The sequence below is a fragment of the Mustela nivalis genome, assembly GCF_964662115.1.
Source record: "Mustela nivalis genome assembly, chromosome: 14".
NCBI lineage: Eukaryota > Metazoa > Chordata > Mammalia > Carnivora > Mustelidae > Mustela > Mustela nivalis.
Genome location: NC_139033.1, coordinates 31,979,731 through 31,999,371, shown reverse-complemented (window position 1 = coordinate 31,999,371; position 19,641 = coordinate 31,979,731). Strand labels below are relative to the sequence as shown.

At 39.9% G+C, this 19,641-nt stretch overlaps 1 protein-coding gene across 1 annotated transcript in view; it reads left to right on the top strand.

Moving 5' to 3' along the window:
• The first annotated feature begins 2,196 nt into the window (after window positions 1–2,196).
• SERPINB7 (serpin family B member 7) overlaps window positions 2,197–19,641 on the top strand; it is a 30,528-nt gene continuing 13,083 nt past the window's right edge. Inside the window, exons 1-4 of the mRNA XM_082700159.1 lie at window positions 2,197–2,265; window positions 7,312–7,497; window positions 15,157–15,207; window positions 15,804–15,920. Coding sequence (XP_082556285.1) covers window positions 7,330–7,497; window positions 15,157–15,207; window positions 15,804–15,920 — 336 coding nt within the window. The 5' untranslated portion in view covers window positions 2,197–2,265; window positions 7,312–7,329. The remainder of the gene's footprint in view (window positions 2,266–7,311; window positions 7,498–15,156; window positions 15,208–15,803; window positions 15,921–19,641) is intronic.

The following is a 19,641-nucleotide window of genomic DNA, read 5'->3' as shown; positions in this document are numbered from 1 at the left end:
GTATTTTGGGTGTCAGCATTATATTTCCTGTGTCTCAAGATCATTTGAATTGAATGAACATGACCTGGTGTAGAGTTTTGGGATGTGCTAGATAAGCGGTGGTCTGGGAGCTGTGGCTGAAGGGAAGAAATGTGCCCCAGTGTTTGTCCCACCAGGACTGAGGGTGTCCCGGGAGCTGGGGCTTTCAGCACTAAAACCAAGAACATCTCAGGCAAATTGGAACCAATTGAGCGCCCCGGTTCTTTGTTCAGACCTCAACCTCCATGCCAGCGGGGCCCTTCCCCACCTCTTAACTCTGAGCCTGCACTCCCAACTGCCCATTATTCCTAAAAGCCCTCTCCATTCCTCCTATGATGAAAATCTCCATGTATTATTGATCATTGTCTTATTTTCAGGAGGATGGAACTATCACACTAGAGAGATAATAGCAGTAAAACTCCAGATTCTCGAAGGTAAAATGCTATATACAAACAGTTGAGGTGATCCAACTTCTTATGTTGTATGTAATCACATGTAATATAATACAGCCAGGACAGAGTGAGCATGGACGGGGATTAAAATTATTGAGGGCCTCTCCTGCACCAAACACTATTGTGGTATATATACATAGTACCTGTGGTGTAGTATATAGTACCTGTAGATATACACATATATTCATATGTCTTTAAATAAAAATAGAATTGATCTGAATTCTGATATTATGGATAGAAAAATGGGAGCTCAGAGAAACTAAGTTATGGGCTCAAGGTCCTACGGCTAGTAGAGGTGCCAAGCTGGAACTCAACCCTAGATCTGGTATTTTATCCTTCGTCCATTGCAAGTTTAGATATGATCTAAGCAGTGAGGAGTCAAAAGGAGACCACGGAGCTGATCAAGTAGAGCAGCAGTGTCCTCTCCCCTCCCGCTCCCACCCTGCTTCTCACGTAACAGGAAAAACAACTCTCAATGCTTTTGTTTTTAAAACCACTTAATTGCAGTATGATTGACTATGGTGGTGATTTCATAGGTGTATACATATCTCCAATCCCAAGTGCTTTTAATGCTGGCTTGTATCTTCCTCCAGATATCTAAATACCATGCTAAGGCTGCTATTTTTTGCATTTTACCTTTAAAGGCTTATACTAAAGACTTCCTTTCGTGGAAGGAAGATGTGTCTCTTGGATACCCCATTCCCCACCTGACCCCTACACATAGTTTCCTCCTGGCATTCTTACAGAGATACATCATGAGTCTTGTTTAGCTCAGTACTTAATATTTAAATCATTACAACTAAGAGACTATTACCCTCAGCTGAGCTATAAAGTGTAGTAGGCTATACCTTTCACTGTGTAATCTTTGTTTGCCCTTGAGTTAATAATTATATTTTTTTCCTGATTTTTTTTTTTGGTTTAGTTTTCAGTGTTCTGATCACTAGCTTACCCGTCTTCTGGTGAAGGTGGGTCTCTCCCCACGAGTTCAATATATTCAAACACATCTATCCTGATAGGATATTCACCTTAGAGAACTTTAAACAATCTTCCAGTATTAAAACTTCTAGTATTAAAACATGCAATTAAAATTAAGGCAGGGTGGGCAAACGCTTGTAGGAATAATGATAAGGTAAAGTCAGAAACACTGTATCAAGTAAAACCAAAGGAGCTGTGAAAGAGTGAGCTCACCTGCTGTCCTCAAATACAGAAATCCTGTCTCTGAGCCAGAGCGGTGCTTGCTGCCCCCACTCTGTCCCCCAGCGCTTTGCCCTCTCGCTTCTCTAGGGGGTCACTGATGCCCTTCTATGTGGGGCTCTGCAGTATTGTTAGACACCAAAATCCAAAGAGGAGGTGGAATCTGACAATAGCAGTAACAAAAATCAGTGGTTGAATCTGAAAAACACACCTTTCCCTGTAGAAAAATACCAGTGTAGCACAATATATGAATATTTGCATATACTACATAAAATACTATGTGATGTTAATATCAAATTAAATAAAATTTCATACTAAATTATACTTACATATAATATATATTATTATACTTATTAAAACATAGCTACTTTGACCACTTTGAATTGGATCTGTAGCACAGATGCTACACATTTCTCTTAATCTGCTTTATAAAGGGCCTTAACATAATTATATTTTAATGCCATTATTTAAAACTTCCATGGTCATCACAAAAGGAAGTAGGGAGTGTCTTTGAGTCAGAGGCTTTATATTTCAGAGTAATGCAAGGAACTCTTTCAGACTCACCCAACCAGCTGCTAACTTCCTCTATGAAGAGAGTAAGGTAAATATTTCTGAAGCCCACAACTTAAAGTCTGGCCAGACACTTTGAATGAGAGAGAGACAGAGGGCGAGAGAGAGGAGAGAGACAAAACAATGGCTCTTTGTACCTGAGGGTCTGAACTCATCATACAATATCAGAATCATTGCCTAGTCCTGCCCTCAGCTTTCTCTCTCTTAGGGCTCCTCTTAGGGTCCTCTGATGCCTGGCTTTCTGTGGTGTCATGGGGGCAAGGGCAGCGCCATGCAGGGGATCAGATGAGCTGAACCTCATATTCCATTCTGAAATAGATAAATAACATCTGGGGAATTATGTACAAATCTAGGTTCTATATTCCCAGTGTTCTTATTTTAGGCATTGTAAGTTAGAATTTTTAAACATAGCATGGGAAAAACTCGGCTTTGAGATTAGAATTGAACTTAAAAAAATCATGTAGCATGGTGCTTGTCTGCTTAGGGATTTACCAAAATTTGAAACCAGATTTTAAAAGAAATGGAAAGATTTGAAAATACTTCTGTAGAGGAGTAACTATTGATAGCATTACAATTGACTTCTATGATAAGAATAAAAATTAAGCATGCTTGATAGTAGTTACTCATATTTTCCCCAATATGTATTTAATTTTAAATACAAGTTTTTTTTTTTCTTCTTCAGTAATGTACCATGAAATAGAGCTACTTTTCCTTGTACAGACAAAATTATCCTGAGATTCGGTAATATTTTTATCAAAGATTTAAGACACATAACTTGTCAATCAGGTATAATACATTTAGGTCCATAAAATATCATTATAATTTCGTGTTTTTTTGTTGTGCTTTGTCCCTAGTTTTTCCTGTGCTTTATGTAAAAATTATTTTTCTTGCCTTTTATTAGACTTCAAAAAAAACTTTAGTGACAAGATGTATTTTTTTGTTTTGACAAAAAAAAGGAAGGAAGGGGTAAGAATTTTTACTATAAGTAAACAAATAAGCTTTGAGTTCCTGTGGAGTTTTAGACCCTCAAGGTAGATGCTTGGGATTTAAAAAGCTTTAGGAATCTTTGTTAATTTGTATTAACTTGAAAATGATAAATTACATATCTGTATAATAAACTAAAATATTTGTGCAAAGAGTATAAGAATGCAGTGTTTTTTAGTGGGATGAAAAATTAATCTGAAGCCAAGTTCTTTCCAGATTTGGAAAGCATATTTCTGCATTGCTATGTCTGGACAAAGGCATCCTGGGGCCTGGGTCGTATCATACTGATACCTTCTGTGGCTTAACGTAATTTATTTTCCTTTTCCATTTCCTGTAGTTATTTAACTGGGACCAAAATCACTGGATACTTTTGAATGGCTTGTTTGAACTTAATTTATTTCTCTTGGTGCTTGTTTATTATTTTCTTTAAAGTTGGGATAAAAAGTAAGTATAGGAGAAAGGAAAACCACAGTTTTGGTACTAATGATAATATTTATTCATCTGTCACCTGATAGAAGCTTGGGAGCATAAAAAAGTAACTCACCCTTAAATATTGTTTATCTATTTGCCAGTGCGATTTAAACTTTATATCAAAAGAGAAGGAAAGAATCTTGCTTTCATTTCTAGAAACTGCAGTACACCTGCAGAGAGAAAGATAAAAACAATTATGTGAAGTGGAACATACTATTTGGTATTTATTTTCAAAGTGCATAAACACCTCTGTACAGGAATGTTTAAAGATATATGATCTAGTATCATTTATCATTTTAAAAGTCATTGCTTGAGAATTTATATCGGTCTAGGAAAGTCTCAGCTCATTTTTTTTATGTTTATGTGTCTCTTCCATAAAATTTAATCTAACTCGTAAAAATGTGCACTCAGTTGCCTCAATGAACAAATTCCTGTGTAGCTTCTCTTCTCTCCAGTACAATGTAGTTTTATGAAAAGTCATCAGGATGATTGAAAAATTAGAAAATGAACATTTGTAATTATTGCTTCAAGCATGATTTAAGAAAAGGTTTTAAAAGACATGAAAGGCCCCCCACCTTGCCTAGGGGTAAAATAGTAGGATATGCTTTTTTATTTAAAAAAATTTTTTAGAGATTGGGGCTTCTGGGTGGCTCAATCTGTTAAGCGTCTGCCTTCATCTTAGGTCATGATCCCAGGGTCCTGGAATCAAGTCCTGCATCTCTCCCTCTGCTGCTCCCCCTGCTTGTATTCTCTTGCTCTCAAATAAATAAATAAATAAAATCTTTAAAAATAAAAAAAATTAAGATTTATTTAATTATTTGAGAGTCCGTGGACTGGGAGGGGCAGAGGGAGAGGGAGTCCCAAGCAGACTCCATGCTGAGCATAGGGGCTCTGTGCAGGGCTTGATCCCATCACCCTAAGATCACTAACAGCTGAAACCAAGATCAGGACATTTAACCCACTGTGTCACCCAGGTGCCCCAGTAAGACATACTTTCGTACAGCATCAAACAGAACTGGGGATTGACCAAATAAAAGTGCATTGAAATTTTGTACTTTGGGATATGATGCTAACCAAGTAACTTCCACTCTCCACTGTTCCACACAGGCAGGTCCCCAAACAGGGTCATTTTTGAATATTGCAGATCTTAAAGTTTCAATATATATTGAATATATTACATCAAACATATCAAATAAATAATATAGAATATATTAAAATAATTCCACAATCCTCTAGTAAGTATAATTTTCACTATACATATTTGGAAATGATTACTATAATTTTGCTTTTAAAGTTACTTTTCTAAGAGTGATTAATTTCATTTACTATGCTTTTCAGCAATCAATATAAAGTCTTGGAAACTGAAGAGACAGAATCTAGCACACAATTACACTTTAAAATTAAGGAACTTCTTATAAGTTCAAAATTTAATATAAAAAAATCAATGTTTCAATTTAAGTTCCAATTTAAGTATATGCTTCAATATAAATATATTTACTTATCTATACACTAATTTCAATTTTGTCATTTTTAAAAATTAAAAAAAAAAACTTTTCCAATGTAGAATGTGATTTTGAGCCCCTGGAAAGTTTGGGGACTTTAGTTCCTGCCGATATCACTCACTGGCTAAAATTGTCCTGTATCTCTCATTCTGTGTCCTCTCCTTGCTCTGTTTCCTTCTTGCCCTTACAAGAAGGGGTTTCTCCTTCTAATCAAAGCTGCCACTACACGTCCCCTTAGTTTACATGGATTTGATATGAAATCATTCAATTTTATGGATAACCATTAAAAAAACATAGATGTTCTTTCTTGGAGTGAAGAGTGTTTGGAGCATGAATGATATTTTCACCCTTTATTTCTGGGGGCATAACTGAGGAGTGGGACCTGTAATGAATTGAAAGTAGCTGAATTTGACCTTGCAAAACAGCATCATTTATGGTCTTGTGCCTCAGTGACATTCTCAGAGGTTGGAATTCCAAAGTGCAGAATACAGTTTCCTCAGGCATACTCTGGAAATGTGCAATTTGTGGTCTTTAAGGAAGAGCAAATTTATTACCATTTAATAAAGAATAATGAATATGGGGGCAGCTTCAATTCACTGTTTACAATGAATCAGGCATTATGCTAGATTGTTTTTCATTTTTGTTTAAACTCAAGCTTCCATTTGATAAAATAAATATCGAAAACTTATTTTAATGACATTTGTAACTTTGAAAAGCATTAAGTTTTTGTGACTTCAACAAAATCAACACCATAGCAGCTGTAGGATATTATTTTTTGAAACCCCACATATCCCTCTTCTTTTGGCATTCTTCCTTTTCTATACCATGCCCTCATCCTGCTCCCCAGAGCTTGGACATCATGCCATCCTTTAACAACTGTAGGGTGGAAGCAGACATTTTTTTTGGGGGGGGGGTTGTAAATTGATCATATTATTGAATAAGAGGTAATTTAGGAGCTTAGAGAAGTTAAGGCTTAACCCAGGTCATACAACCTTTAGCAACAAGTTTGGGTTTAAGACTAGGTCTCTTAAGGGTCCATGAGTCTTGGAACTCACCACACATTAGGCATAATGTCACAGAGTATTCAAGGAGATTAATTTGGAGGACCCATGGGAATTCATTTAGTCTCTGACAATTCCAACTGTGGTACTGGAATCAGTTTAGTATTGTGGGAAAATTCTGCAAAGAAATACCAAAGTAGAGTCCTGAAAAATGCCATGCAGTAGTGGTAACCCTCTATATTTCAGAAACATTATCAAGAATTTGAAGACAATCTCATTTTCATCCTGGATTCTAAATTTGCTATTATACCTCAGGTTCTCCAGTAAGAGATAGATCTCTGTGTTGGAAAGTCATGTGCATGTTTGTGATACATAATATGGTTAATCACACTTACATTCCAAAAAAATTAGAAAGTGCTGTGAAAATAATAAATATAGGATCAAAGATGCATAATGTTTGAAATTAGGACAGTCCTGAGAAGAGTTAGGATGCCTGATTAAACACATGCATTAAACACATGCATGTATGGTGGCTCTTCTAGAGAGAAGGAGTAAGGAAATTATGTATTAAATCTCTAAATGTTAATGTTTTTTAAAATTACAGATTGCAAAGGCACGGACTATAGTCCCTTTAAGAGACCATTAATGCTGTACTCTTTGTTTTACTGCGAAGAGCTCTTTTGCTCTGTTTCAGCTTAGAAAATGGGGGTGATTTGATGAAAGGTAGACGTCGGAAATGTGTCTGCTTAGGGGTTGAAAGCAGCTCAGAGGCCACTGATGATAGCAAAGTCACGTCAAGGAGAAGTGAGAATATGAGTGTGAGAGCATAGGCAGAAACACGGAAACGCTGCACCAAAGAATATCAGTGTAAAAAAAGTGAGCGTATTGTGACGTTGTTGGCACAACAGAGTTTTAGAGTGTTGTTAACAAGGATAACAAGGACCTTTAGAGTGTTGTTAACAAGGACCAAAGGAAATTTTCTTTTTGTTCTAAGTTATTTGGTGGTTATAGCCAAGATTGAAGAAATGAAGCTTCAAATACAAAAATCAAAGACTAGAAAAACCATCATATGCCCCCAAAACGTACTTGGCACTCATTCCATTTCTCTTTGTCCTCTAGGCAGCGCTCCATTCCACAATGGCCTCCCTTGCTGCTGCAAATGCAGAGTTTTGTTTCAATCTGTTCAGAGAGATGGATAACAATCAAGGAAGTGAAAATGTGTTCTTCTCTTCTCTGAGCATCTTCACTGCCCTGGCCCTGGTCCGTTTGGGTGCACGAGGTGACTGTGTCTCTCAGATTGATAAGGTCAGTCTCAGTTGTGCCACCACCCATGGTTTTTGCCAATCCTCAGTTAGGGCAAATTGTTTCCTATAAGAGCACATTCTACTGCAATGGTACCATGTAAATGAAGATATCTCAGTGAGTCCCTCTCTGGGTGTGAAGAACCCATACTGCTTGTAGCACTTGTTTTTGAGATGGGAGACAACAGGAATATTCTCAGAACCACTGCTTTGATGCTTTTCTTTAGTATAGTGCTTCTCAAAATGCATTTCCTAGACCAGTAGCATTACCATCACCTGGAGAACTTGTTAGAAATGGGAATGGTTGGGCCCCACCTGAGACTTACTGAATCAGAAACCATGGGGGATGGAACCCAGCAATCTGTGGTTTAATAAACTCTCCAGGTGTGGACTAAAGCTTGGGAACCACTGCCTGAGTAGATGTAGATGAGAAAGGAGGGCAACAAGAAGATACTAGTGAAGTCCCACTTTATTTTTATTTATTTATTTTTTGAAGATTTTGTTTATTTATTTGACAGAGAGAGACACAGCAAGAGAGGGAACACAAGCAGAGGGAGTGGGAGAGGGAGAAGCAGGCTTCCTGCCAAGCAGGGAGCCCGATGCAGGGCTCGATCCCAGGACCCTAGGATCATGACCTGAGCCCAAGGCAGATGCTTAACGACAGAGCCACCCAGGTGCCCCTGAAGTCCCACTTTAAACACAAGTGACATGGGCACCAATGTCATAATAGTATATTCCAGATAATAGTAACCTACTGAATGGTTATCACAAGTGCTTTTTAACTCACCCTTGTATACTACCCTGAGCCAGGCTGTGCAGGGAAGTGACACTGTCACAGAACTGTAGTAGCTCAGTAGCAGGGGAGATCCCAGGTTTAGGCTGCCTGTGGAGGTCTTTGTTATCACTTTCTGCCTCCTGGTTTCCCCCATTATTTTAGTTTATAAATGAGAGCTAGAGGAAGATTGTCTGTGTTGTAACCCATCACAACTAAGCAGTTGTTGAAGATAGTTTGCTCAGATAATCTAAGCTAGGACAATTCATTTCTCATTCTGGGTAGCTCAGTGAATATTTGTTGCTAAGGAATAACCAGAGTCTCAGGACACCATTTTCCCAAGAGCTGGAGTGATTCACAACCACAGTGCATTGAACACTTTTAATGAGATGATAACAGCTGACTGCTAGAAGTTTCATCAGCGTACAGCTCTGGGATAAGCTCTAAGGGTATCTTATTGGCTGCTTCCAGTAGCTCCGGAGTAGGCATTATCACCTGTGCCATCTTAGTAAGTGTCAGCACTATGATTCAAACTCAGGGTGATCTTCTAAATCAGGGTTTCTAAATCTCAGCCCCACCGACATTTTAAGCCAGATAATTCTTTGTCATGAAGAGGCTTTGGTGTGCATTGTTGAAGGTTTAGCGGTATCCCTGGTCTTTTCCCACTGGATACCATTACTGTACCTCTGTCCAGTCATGACAATCAAAAATGTCCCCAGATAGTGCTAGATCGCCCAGGAAGCAGAGTCAACCCACAGTTGAGAACTATTTGGCTTAAAACCACCAAACTGAAATGCAGCCCAAAGTACATTATTGCAAAGCCTCATTTATTTTAGAGTTAGTGTAAAATATAAATCCTTTGGAGAAAAAAAAAAAACTTAGTAGCCAGTAAAAATGTATTCATTCATTGGTATAAGTACATAATGTTTTAGAACTAAGTAAAGCAACGTGGTGTCACGGAAACAAAATACTGGTCTGGGAGTTAGAAAATCAGATCCCGGGGTGCCTGGGTGGCTCAGTGGTTTAGGCCTTTGCCTTTGGCTCAGGTCATGATCTCAGGATCCTGATTGAGCCCTACATCAGGTTCTCTGCTCAGCAGGGAGCCTGCTTACCCCCTCTCTCTCTGCCTGCTTCTATGCCTACTTTTGATCTCTCTCTCTGTGTCAAATAAATATATAATATCTTTAAAAAAAAGAAAATCAGATCCAAATTCTGATTTGGAAAAATTAGTTCATCCATGTGGGCCTCAGTATCCTCACCTATAAACTATGGGGGTTGATTTGGGGGTATCCTCTTAATGAGTATCTCAAAACTTGTTCCTGTTCCATATTTTAGACAAAGATGTGTAGGCTCCACACCTATGACAAAACCCCATGCCTTTAACACAACAGAAGGCACAGTTACTTGTTATTGTATGATTTTGGGTTAGGAACATTCCTGGGCTATTGCCTGATTCATTTCCCAAGGTCTCCTTGTGGCCCAACAGCCTGATGGACAAGGGTCAACTGCTCATGGAAGTAGGTCACAGTGGATTCAGAGAGCCTATCTTACTGAGGTCTGCTCTTCCGTCACCACTGGAATCAGTGCCTTTCCTGAGTTACTTTTTATACCTCTTGCTATTGTATCCTCTTATAAGAAACATGGAAAAGGGAAAAATGCAACTGTAGACACAGAAACATTGATATAATTCACTGGTACAAAATTTAGTCATCTGCAGTAAACGCCTTGGAAGTTAATTGTTAAGCCTCCTCCGCCAGTCCCCAAACTCTGTCCCAGATAGTTTCTCCTTGCAATACCTGACACCTGACACTGTGGGTCACGTATGTATATTTTTAGAGAAATCAAGCCTCGGTCACTTTAGTTGTAATTTATGGCATCATCCATCCTTCTCTCTTAAACCTTACCATGGACCAGTGTTCGTTCTTGTTTTCAATGCTAAGATGGTCACAGTTGGGCCAATAGAAATCTCTTTAAACTTGTCATTTTTAACAATCCTTTCAGATGATTCTAAATCTTTGCTAACTCACAACACGATGTTCTGGGCCAGTCCTGAATTTTCTTGGCTCAAGATAGGTCAGTTCTCTCTGAAAAACAATCTGAGGGTTTTGAAGGGGTGGGGGTAGGAGGTTGGGGGAACCAGGTGGTGGGTATTGGAGAGGGAACGGATTGCATGGAGCACTGGGTGTGGTGCAAAAACAACAAATACTGTTATGCTGAAAAAAAATTAACACAAAAATTAACACAAAAATAAACAAACAAATAAATAAATAAATAAAGATAGGTCAGGTCTCCCACTCTCGGTGAAACCCTGGTTCTACTACTGGACAATAGCATCGAAATCCAGAATATATACATATGTATATAATATATAAAATATATGTATTTTATATATACATAATATATAAAATATAATGTATAATATATAAAATATACATATTTTATATATACATAATATATAAAATCTAATTTAACATAATGGTTTTTATTTTATTTTAATTTTTTTATTTAAAGTTACCTTATTTATTTTTTTAGGACTGAAACACTTGGAAAATATGTCACAGCCTTGAAACACCAAACATAGGCACATAGCCTACATTATCATTTCAAGGAATAAGCTGGTAAAAAGAGAACAAGGTCCTTATCAAAATGATAAGGTGTTCCAGCAAGGGCAGGAACACAGCTTGCTACAAAGGCCCTTAGGCCAAAGTGGTATTTGGTGGTGGGGGTGGGGGGAAGGTTGCGCCTCTTTGTTTTAAAGGATTCATAGCTCAGCCCTGAGTTGCTTAAGTTTTCTCCTTTGATGTTTGTTGCCCAGGGATTATCTCAATAGGGCTGTGTTATTTCGGGGGTAAATAAGCAAGACTGACTTTAGGCTCTCATTCCATCTTATTCTATATAAACAGATGTTTTCCGAATCTAGTACTTAACAACTGTCTTAATCAAGAAGGCAGCAATTCATCCTTCAATGTTCATTCCTGGATACTTGTATTTGGTCCAACTGAAGCCCCCTTTCCCTTTGAGGGAGAATGTCGCTGTCACTGTAAGGCTGTCCTGTACCTCTGCTTCCGAGAGCCTCAGGGCCCATGGTGGCAGCTAGTGAGTGGGAAGGTCTGCTTCCCACACCCATGGGGCATTACCTCTCATGTATCTGCAGGAACATCCTCCTAGTTGGAAGATGTAATGTGTTTTCCAAGAAATGCATATCCACATCTTCTTGGCCAGAAATAGAGAGCCACAATGAAGTATTCAAAGTTCTTAGCCAAGCCACCTCTCCCAACTCCACAGCTTAAAAACCAGGCCCTTGCATATAAAACAAAACCAAGCAAAACAAAGATCCAGAAACCTTTTTTTTTCTCTTCTAAATTAGTGACCTCATGGATTTTGTTTTATAGTTTACAGAAAATGATTTGGTGATCCTTCTGGTCAACAGGAGTTTGGCAACAGACAGAAACACTTCTGCTCACATTGATAGAGTGCTTTTTCAAATGTATTTTTCTTTTCTTTGAGCTACCTACTCTTCTCTTTTGTTCTCACATAGCATTTCATTGAAATAAAGTATGTCATAATTTTTTTATCTTTAATCATGTCTTTATAGTACAGTGTTATTTAGAAGGTATACAAATATGAATTTTCTTTTTTTTTTTTTTAAGATTTTGTTTATTTATTTGAGAGAGAGAGAGACAGAGTGAGAGAGAGTGTTAGAGGAGAGGTCAGAGGGAGCGGCAGACTCCCCATGGAGCTGGGAACTCGGGGCGGGACTCGATCCCAGGTCTCCCGGATCAGGACCCGAGCTGAAGGCAGTCGTCCAACCACCCAGGCACCCAAATAAGAATTTTCTTTAAAATAATTGGGTTTTACCAAAAATATTTCAAAAAATAATCATTTTAATATGTTACTTATTCTACCACTTTTGTGAGAAAACATAATAGTTTTGTAATTGGTCATGAATACACAGGTGGAAGGCCACTGGGATGCAACGATTCAAAATCTTTTTTATTTTTTAACCTTCTGTCCGAAGAGCCTAAAATTTTTAAATTGTGACGGCCCATGATTTTCCTTGTTTGCCATTATCCGAATATGTTATCAGTTATGAACAAGAAAAAGAAATTCTGATTTTCCTTCATAGGGTCAGTCAGGGGATACGAGAGCACAGGACTGCCGGCATTTTGGATTGTGATGACTATGCCCTTTGATATTTTATTTAATACCTGTTACATTTGAATATTTACTAGTATCACTATTCACCTTTAGTAATGGCAGTTTTATTATTGAATGTGTAATATCTTAGAATTTTTGAAAATATTAAAAAAATATGCATTACCTCAATATTGTACCAGGCCAGTTTACTAAAAGCCAATTAGGAATGTCAGAAGAGATAACTAGATTATTATCAAAATGGAGTAAAATTATAAATGATCAAAGAATAATATTAAATATTTTTACTCGTTAAAGCTTTTTTCAAAAAGTTAACAAGAATGACTTCTGGGGATTCATATAATCTTTTTAAATTTATTTTTTATTTAATTTCGGCATAACAGTATTCATTATTTTTTCACCACACCCAGTGCTCCATGCAATCCGTGCCCTCTATAATACCCACCACCTGGTACCCCAACCTCCCACCCCCTCGCCAATTCAAACCCCTCAGATTGTTTTCTGGAGTCCATAGTCTCTCACGGTTCACCTCCCCTTCCAATTTCCCCCAACTCCCTTCTCCTCTCTAACGGCCATCTGTACCCCAATGTTTATAGCAGCAATGGCCACGGTCGCCAAATTGTGGAAAGAACTAAGAAGCCCTTCAACGGATGAATGGGTAAGGAAGATGTGGTCCATATACACTATGGATTTTTATGCCTCCATCAGAAAGGATGAATACCCAACTTTTGTAGCAACATGAACGGGACTAGAAGAGATTATGCGGAGTGAAATAAGTCAAGCAGAGAGATTCATATAATTTTTATAATATTTCCTTGGTTCCACAAGAATTAGTTCAGAAAAGACATTAGCATTTTTTGAGTCCTGACACTGTCCCATGATATTTTATGTTTCTGGTACCTCCATATATTCCCAAATACCAGTCTATCCAACACCAAGGCAAAATGAGAAAGGAACCTGATATGTTTCATATTCCACAGTGGCATCGAACCTGGGGGACAGGATGACATCTGGGGTATGAAGCATGGTGCCTCCATGCCTGCAGAGACCCCACCAGTAAATTTTAAATTGACTGCTAATTTGTATATCAAATTTGCCTTGTTGCCTTTGCCTTATCTCTTACTCCATCTCATGTTAATTATTATTTCAGATTAAGAGGATGTAGAAATTAAGGTAGGTTCCAATTCTCTGTGACCTATTAAGACTAATAATGACACTCATTGCCATCATAGGTTTTCATCTATCTTACGTAGCTCTTCCATTTCGTCCTAGCCAATAAGATGGTGCTATGGATTAGGGGTCCAAAGTCTTGAAGTCTTGAAGTTGAAAGCCTCCACAGGCACACAAAAATTAACATTGACTTAATTAGATTCCCATCCGTAATTTCTTTACCCAGTGTCGGAGTGCTCCTTTTTCCTCTTCTCCCTACTTCTACCTCCCACCAGGGGTATGGTTCAAATATAGCACACATGACCTCCCCCTCTTTTTTAAAGATTTTATTTATTCATTTGAGAGAGAGAAAGACAGACCACAAGCAGGGGGAGCGGCAGAGGGAGAGGGAGAAACAGACTCCATGCTGAGCAGGGAGCCGACCTGGGACTCCATCCAGGACACTGGGATCATAACCTGAGCCAAAGGCAGACTCTTAACTCTTCGGGCCACGCAGGTGCCCCGCATATGACCCCTTAAAGAAAACTTACATCTCTCTTTTTTTTTTTTTTTTAAAGATTTTATTTATTTATTTATTTGACAGACAGAGATCACAAGTAGGCAGAGAGGCAGGCAGAGAGAGAGAGGAAGGGAAGCAGGCTCCCCGCTGAGCAGAGAGCCCCATGCGGGACTCGATCCCAGGACCCTGAGATCATGACCTGAGCTGAAGGCAGCGGCTTAACCCACTGAGCCACCCAGGTGCCCCGTACATCTCTTTACAGAAAATCTTACCTGTCTCTGTCAGTGTGCATTCAGTTTGCTCTAGATGGCTGCATAAATGATTATCACTGCGTAGCACCCTTTATCACTTCCTTGTAGAGAAGCCGTTTTGTGTTTCAGATCCCATGGCCATAAGGGTCTGGGGAAATTAAAAGTGCAATAGATAATAGATAATAGATAATAGATAAAGTGCAATAGAAAATTAAAGCTTGGGCAGAATAGCAATTAGTAGAATAATGGGATTATGAGAGCCACACTGGAAAAGGAAAAGCCTAAAACTACTTAATTTCAAATAATTGTAGGATCTTTTTTGTTTTATTTTGTTTTCACATCTCTCAAGTCCCAATTTCGCTTCATTTAGGATTTCTTAGATATCCAGTACCTTTGTCTCTCTTTTATATCTTTGTGCCTGCATCATTAGCCTTAATCTTACCTGCCATGTGGGCAAATAAAATTGCTCATTTGATACTTTTTAAATCCTTGTCAGGTTTAATCAGTGAATAATTGTTCAATTGCTCCGTGAGAGTGAGCAAACCAAAATGATTCGTAGACACAATTCATTTTGTAGCCATAGATTTATTCACTCTGCCAGCTGCTGGGTGCTTTCCCTAATGCATGACCTGTGTTCTGTCAGTAGCTCACAGTCATGACCTGTGTTCTAACCAAGTCAATAGCTACCTATTTTCTGCTACGAAACACACATGCAAGCACAGCCACGAACAGTGAGTCCCTTCTTTCCTTTATTTTGTGGGGTCCCTTCCCCTCGAGCAGGACCTGCTAACTGATTTCCTTACTCCCTGTTTGCAGATGCTTCACTTCAACACAGCCTCGGGATGGGGAAGCTCTTCTCAGGCTCAGGTAAAGACAACACGTTCTTTCAGGGAAAGAGATTGTGAGACTGACTTTAGAGAAATCACTATTGGGCTGATGTATGTAATTATGCTTACCATCCTTCAAGCAAGGGAATGTGTCTCTCTCAGATTTCCAGCTTTTGACATCTCAAGGACAGTTTTTGGTAATTTACTTGTTAATTATTAACTTACTTCTGTGTTGGCCCGATTTTGGCAAGATAGTTTGGAAATAAATGTTTTGCTTTTATCCTTTGATATTCACAGCCAACTTATATTGGTAAAATGAATTATTTAGAATACATGCAAGGCAAATTCATTATCTGCTGTTAATAATTTTATTCTTAAGTTAATTATTTTATATGTGCTGCCGAAGTGAGCACTCAAGTTAACTATTTTAGTAAAATTTGTAATTAACTTTGATCACAGGTACTATTTGAGAAAGGGCAAGAAATTGTAAATAGAGGTGGTGTTGCTGAATTTACAAACATCATTATTTTTCAGTTCTTTCATGGTATAATATACATATTTTATGTTATGTGTAAATAAGAGTGTGGATATATTTGCAGTCCTGTAACACATTTTTATACATCTTTTTAATAACAGCCAGGACTTCAGTCTCAACTGAAAAGAGTTCTCTCTGATATAAACACATCCCATAGGGATTACGAACTCCACATCGCCAATGGTCTTTTTGCAGAAAAAGTGTTTGACTTTCATAAGGTGAGTGTGGCCTCCCCTGTCACAGGTTATTTCTACTCTGGACCCCAGTTCAACCCATCATCTGCAAAAGGCTTTTGTCTTTCTACAGAGCGATACAGTGGTGATTTTTTTTTTTTTCTTATAGCTGCTAATTATGTTCCCAGACGTCTTTGTAATTTCATCTCTCCTGTTTCTAGAGTACAGCTTTACTGGAGCTGAGCACTCCCCATATTCAGGGTCCCCAGACTGAGAGGCTCCAAAACAGGAGACCATGTCCTCTGGCAGTGATGGGGAGGGAGGAGCAGGCAGCCCACTTAGGGTTGTTGGTGGGCAGCAGAGAAAGAAGTCTACCCACTTTTCTTCTGAGCTTTGTGTCTCCTGGGATCCATGTGGATCCCCAGGGCTGAGTTCACCTCCTCTGTTCTCAGCCACGCCCTTTCACCCCTCCTGCCAACAGTGACTTTGCCATGGGATCATTGATGGCCATGAGTGTCCTGGTAGGGGACATGGGCGGATACAGCCAGCTGCTGGCGGAGGAGCGGCTTGGGCTGGTCCAAAGGCAGGGTCTGGCTCGCGTGAGGTCAGCGGGTGAAGTTTCCACGTTACTGGGTGGTTTCTGGGCTTTCAGTTCACTCACCGTGGCTTTCTGTTGACTCAAAGACCAGGGAGACCCAGACTGTACCCTATAGGCTCCTGGGCTCCTCGCAGGCGCAGGCGCCGCGGGTGCGTTACAGCCGCTGTCGCGGTGACAGCCAGGAGCTGGTTAGCGCTGTTCAGAGCTGCAGTGGCCATGGTTTTCAGGGCGTGTTTGTGCTCCCTGTAATTCTCCACTCGTCAGACGACCATAAAGCTCTGCTTCCGTGACATCTCTGGGCTGATCTCCACTTGTGTCTGTGCCAGCTGTCTGTGCTCCACCCAACCATTATTGTCTCCTGTCTGTCACCCACACAGATCTTTGTCCCTTCCTAAACCGCGCCCAAGCCCTTCGGCAGCCTGCCAGGTATGAAGCACTAGGCCACTTTGTGTTTTAATCTTTCCCAAAGAATCCTACACAAGCTTTCCAGGGCAGCCTTGTAGGTTCAACTCCACATTTCCTGTCTCTTTTCCCACATGTACTGCGGACTCCCTGAGGGACTGTTAACCCTTTTAACCTGGAAGTTGATGTGTCTGTCATGTTACTATTTATAGCACATTTCCATGTTCCTTTATCTGGGACTCAGTGTATGCACCCGGCACAGGAAAGGTGCGATCCAATCACCAGCATGGAAAACAGACGCTGCCACTGTTTTTCCTCCCAGACATTTACAAACACAGCTATTCTAAAAACTACTTTTGATTAAAAGCATGGCTTGCCTTTCAGTTGTCAGTGCAGTACAAAGATAGATCGTCTCCAAATTTTCTACATTTTGTTGTGTAACAGTATTTTACTCATATTTGAAGATGAAGGAGTCTATTTGAATTGAGGAAGATAATAATAATGTATACATTTTCTTTACAAAATGTATGGAGAAGACCCAGCTGCCATCTCTGATACTTTTCTCCACTCTCCTCCCTGAATCTGTGCTAAATCTGTCTTGGTCAGACCTCTGTGAAGCTCATTCGCTATTGCCCCAAGCTGTGCCACCATTGAGGGTGACTTCAGTGTCCCTGTAACAGCCGGCTGTGAGCTCAGTTTCCCTCCTTACAGTCTCCTGACCCTCTCTCCCTCTGCCATGACAGTAACAAATGCCCAAGCCCCACCCTGAAACTCATCAACACCCAGAACTGTTCCACTGCAATCTACAACTGGAGTTGCCCTGTCAGGGGCCACATCACTTCATGCTTCTCATTCTCTCATGATTTCAGGCCCGCTCTACCTGTTCTTCAACTGCATCGAGTTATGCAACTTTTCCGTCTCTAATCATCTCTCAACATATGAGCTCTCTCTCTCCCCCAACATAGCCCCACCCGGATCAGTCCCTTGACTTCCCTCAGCAGCTGTGCCTCGGCCCATAGGTGACACTTGTGCCAAGCCTCGGTGTGTGCGGTCACCACCAGGACACCACGGGCTCCTAGCCCTGCTCGGTGTCCTCCATGCTGTCCAGCAGTCAGCTGGGCGCTCACAGCAATTTCTCTCATTCCTCTCACCAGTTTCTGAAAGCTCTTCTCTTCTCTCCATTTCCCAGCAACCCCTTATGGCCACCATCAGTTTCAACTAGGTTTATACCAGGAGCTCTAATCTCTGCTTCCTTAGATTTGCTTAGTTGGTCCTGGAGCAGGAAAAGGGCCCAGTGCTGTGGGAGCTCAGGTAAGGACTAGAAGCCATGGGAGTTGGTGGAAATGGCCCTGGGTTTTCTTTAGTGCACATCCTGCTTCCCCTGGTTAACAGAATCACAGCAGTAACAGGGTGTCACCACTGCCTTTGGGTGGGGTGGGTGGGTGGACATCTGGGCCATCTGGGACCTGAGACCTCAGGGTAACACCCCTGTGCTCCTCAGAATTGCTGCTCTGGGTTCCTGAGGTGACTGCCTGCATGCCTACTGCTCTCCGCCTACCCAAAACCCAACACTGGGACTTAGCTCCTAAATTTTATAGCCATTTGTGTGTTCACCTCAAAAATAGAATTCCCATACTACACAAGCACTTTAAGCTTTCAAGCTTCTTCTCTCTCTCTCTCTCTTTTTAAATAGGAACTTACTTTAATACTGAAATGGAAATACATGTTGTAATATACATAGGATGAATATTTTAGCTCTGGATAGACCATTTGATATTCTTAAAATTAATGGAAGAATTCTTAAGAGACAAAACAACAGTGTCTCTTTATTAAAGGTGAATACATCATATAAGTTCTTGGGACAAATTGTATCTAGAGAAAAAACTAGACTTGAGTTGTCTTATATTCCAGCTTCTCTTCTGTAGGTAGAAACAAATCTGCCTCAGAATAATGCACTTTCTTTTTTTTTTTTTCTATTTCTTTTCAGTGTCCCAGAATTCATTGTTTAATCACCACAGCCAGTGCTCCTCCATGCAATATGTGCCCTCCTTAATACCCACCACCACCAGGCTCACCTCTCGCCCTATCCCCCTCCCTTCCAAAACCTTTAGTTTGTTTCTCAGAGTCCACAGTCTCTCATGGTTCGTCTCACCCTCCAATTTCCCCCAACTCACTTCTCATGCCCATCTCCCAATGTCCTCTGTGTTATTCCTTATGCTCCACAAGTAAGTGAAACCATATGATAATTGACTCTCTCTGCTTGACTCTCTCAGCATAATCTCTTCCTGTCCCATCCATGTTGATACAAAAGTTGGGTATTCATCTTTTCTGATGGAGGCATAATACTCCATTGTATATATGGACCATATCTTCTTTATTCATTCTTCCGTTGAAGAGCATCTTGGTTCTTTCCACAGTTTGGCGACTGTGGCCATTGCTGCTATGAACATTGGGGTACAGATGGCCCTTCTTTTCACTACATCTGTATCTTTGGGGTAAATACCCTGTAGTGCAATTGCAGGATCATAGGGAAGCTCTATTGTTAATTTCTTAAGGAATCTCCACACTGTTCTCCAAAGTGGCTGCACCAACTTACATTCCCACCAACAGTGTAAGAGTGAAAGAGGGTTCCCCTTTCTCCACATCCTCTCCAACACATGTTGTTTACTGTCTTGTTTATTTTGACCATTCTAACTGGTGTAAGGGGATATCTCAATGTGGTTTTGATTTGAATCTCCCTGATGGCTAATGATGTTGAATATTTTT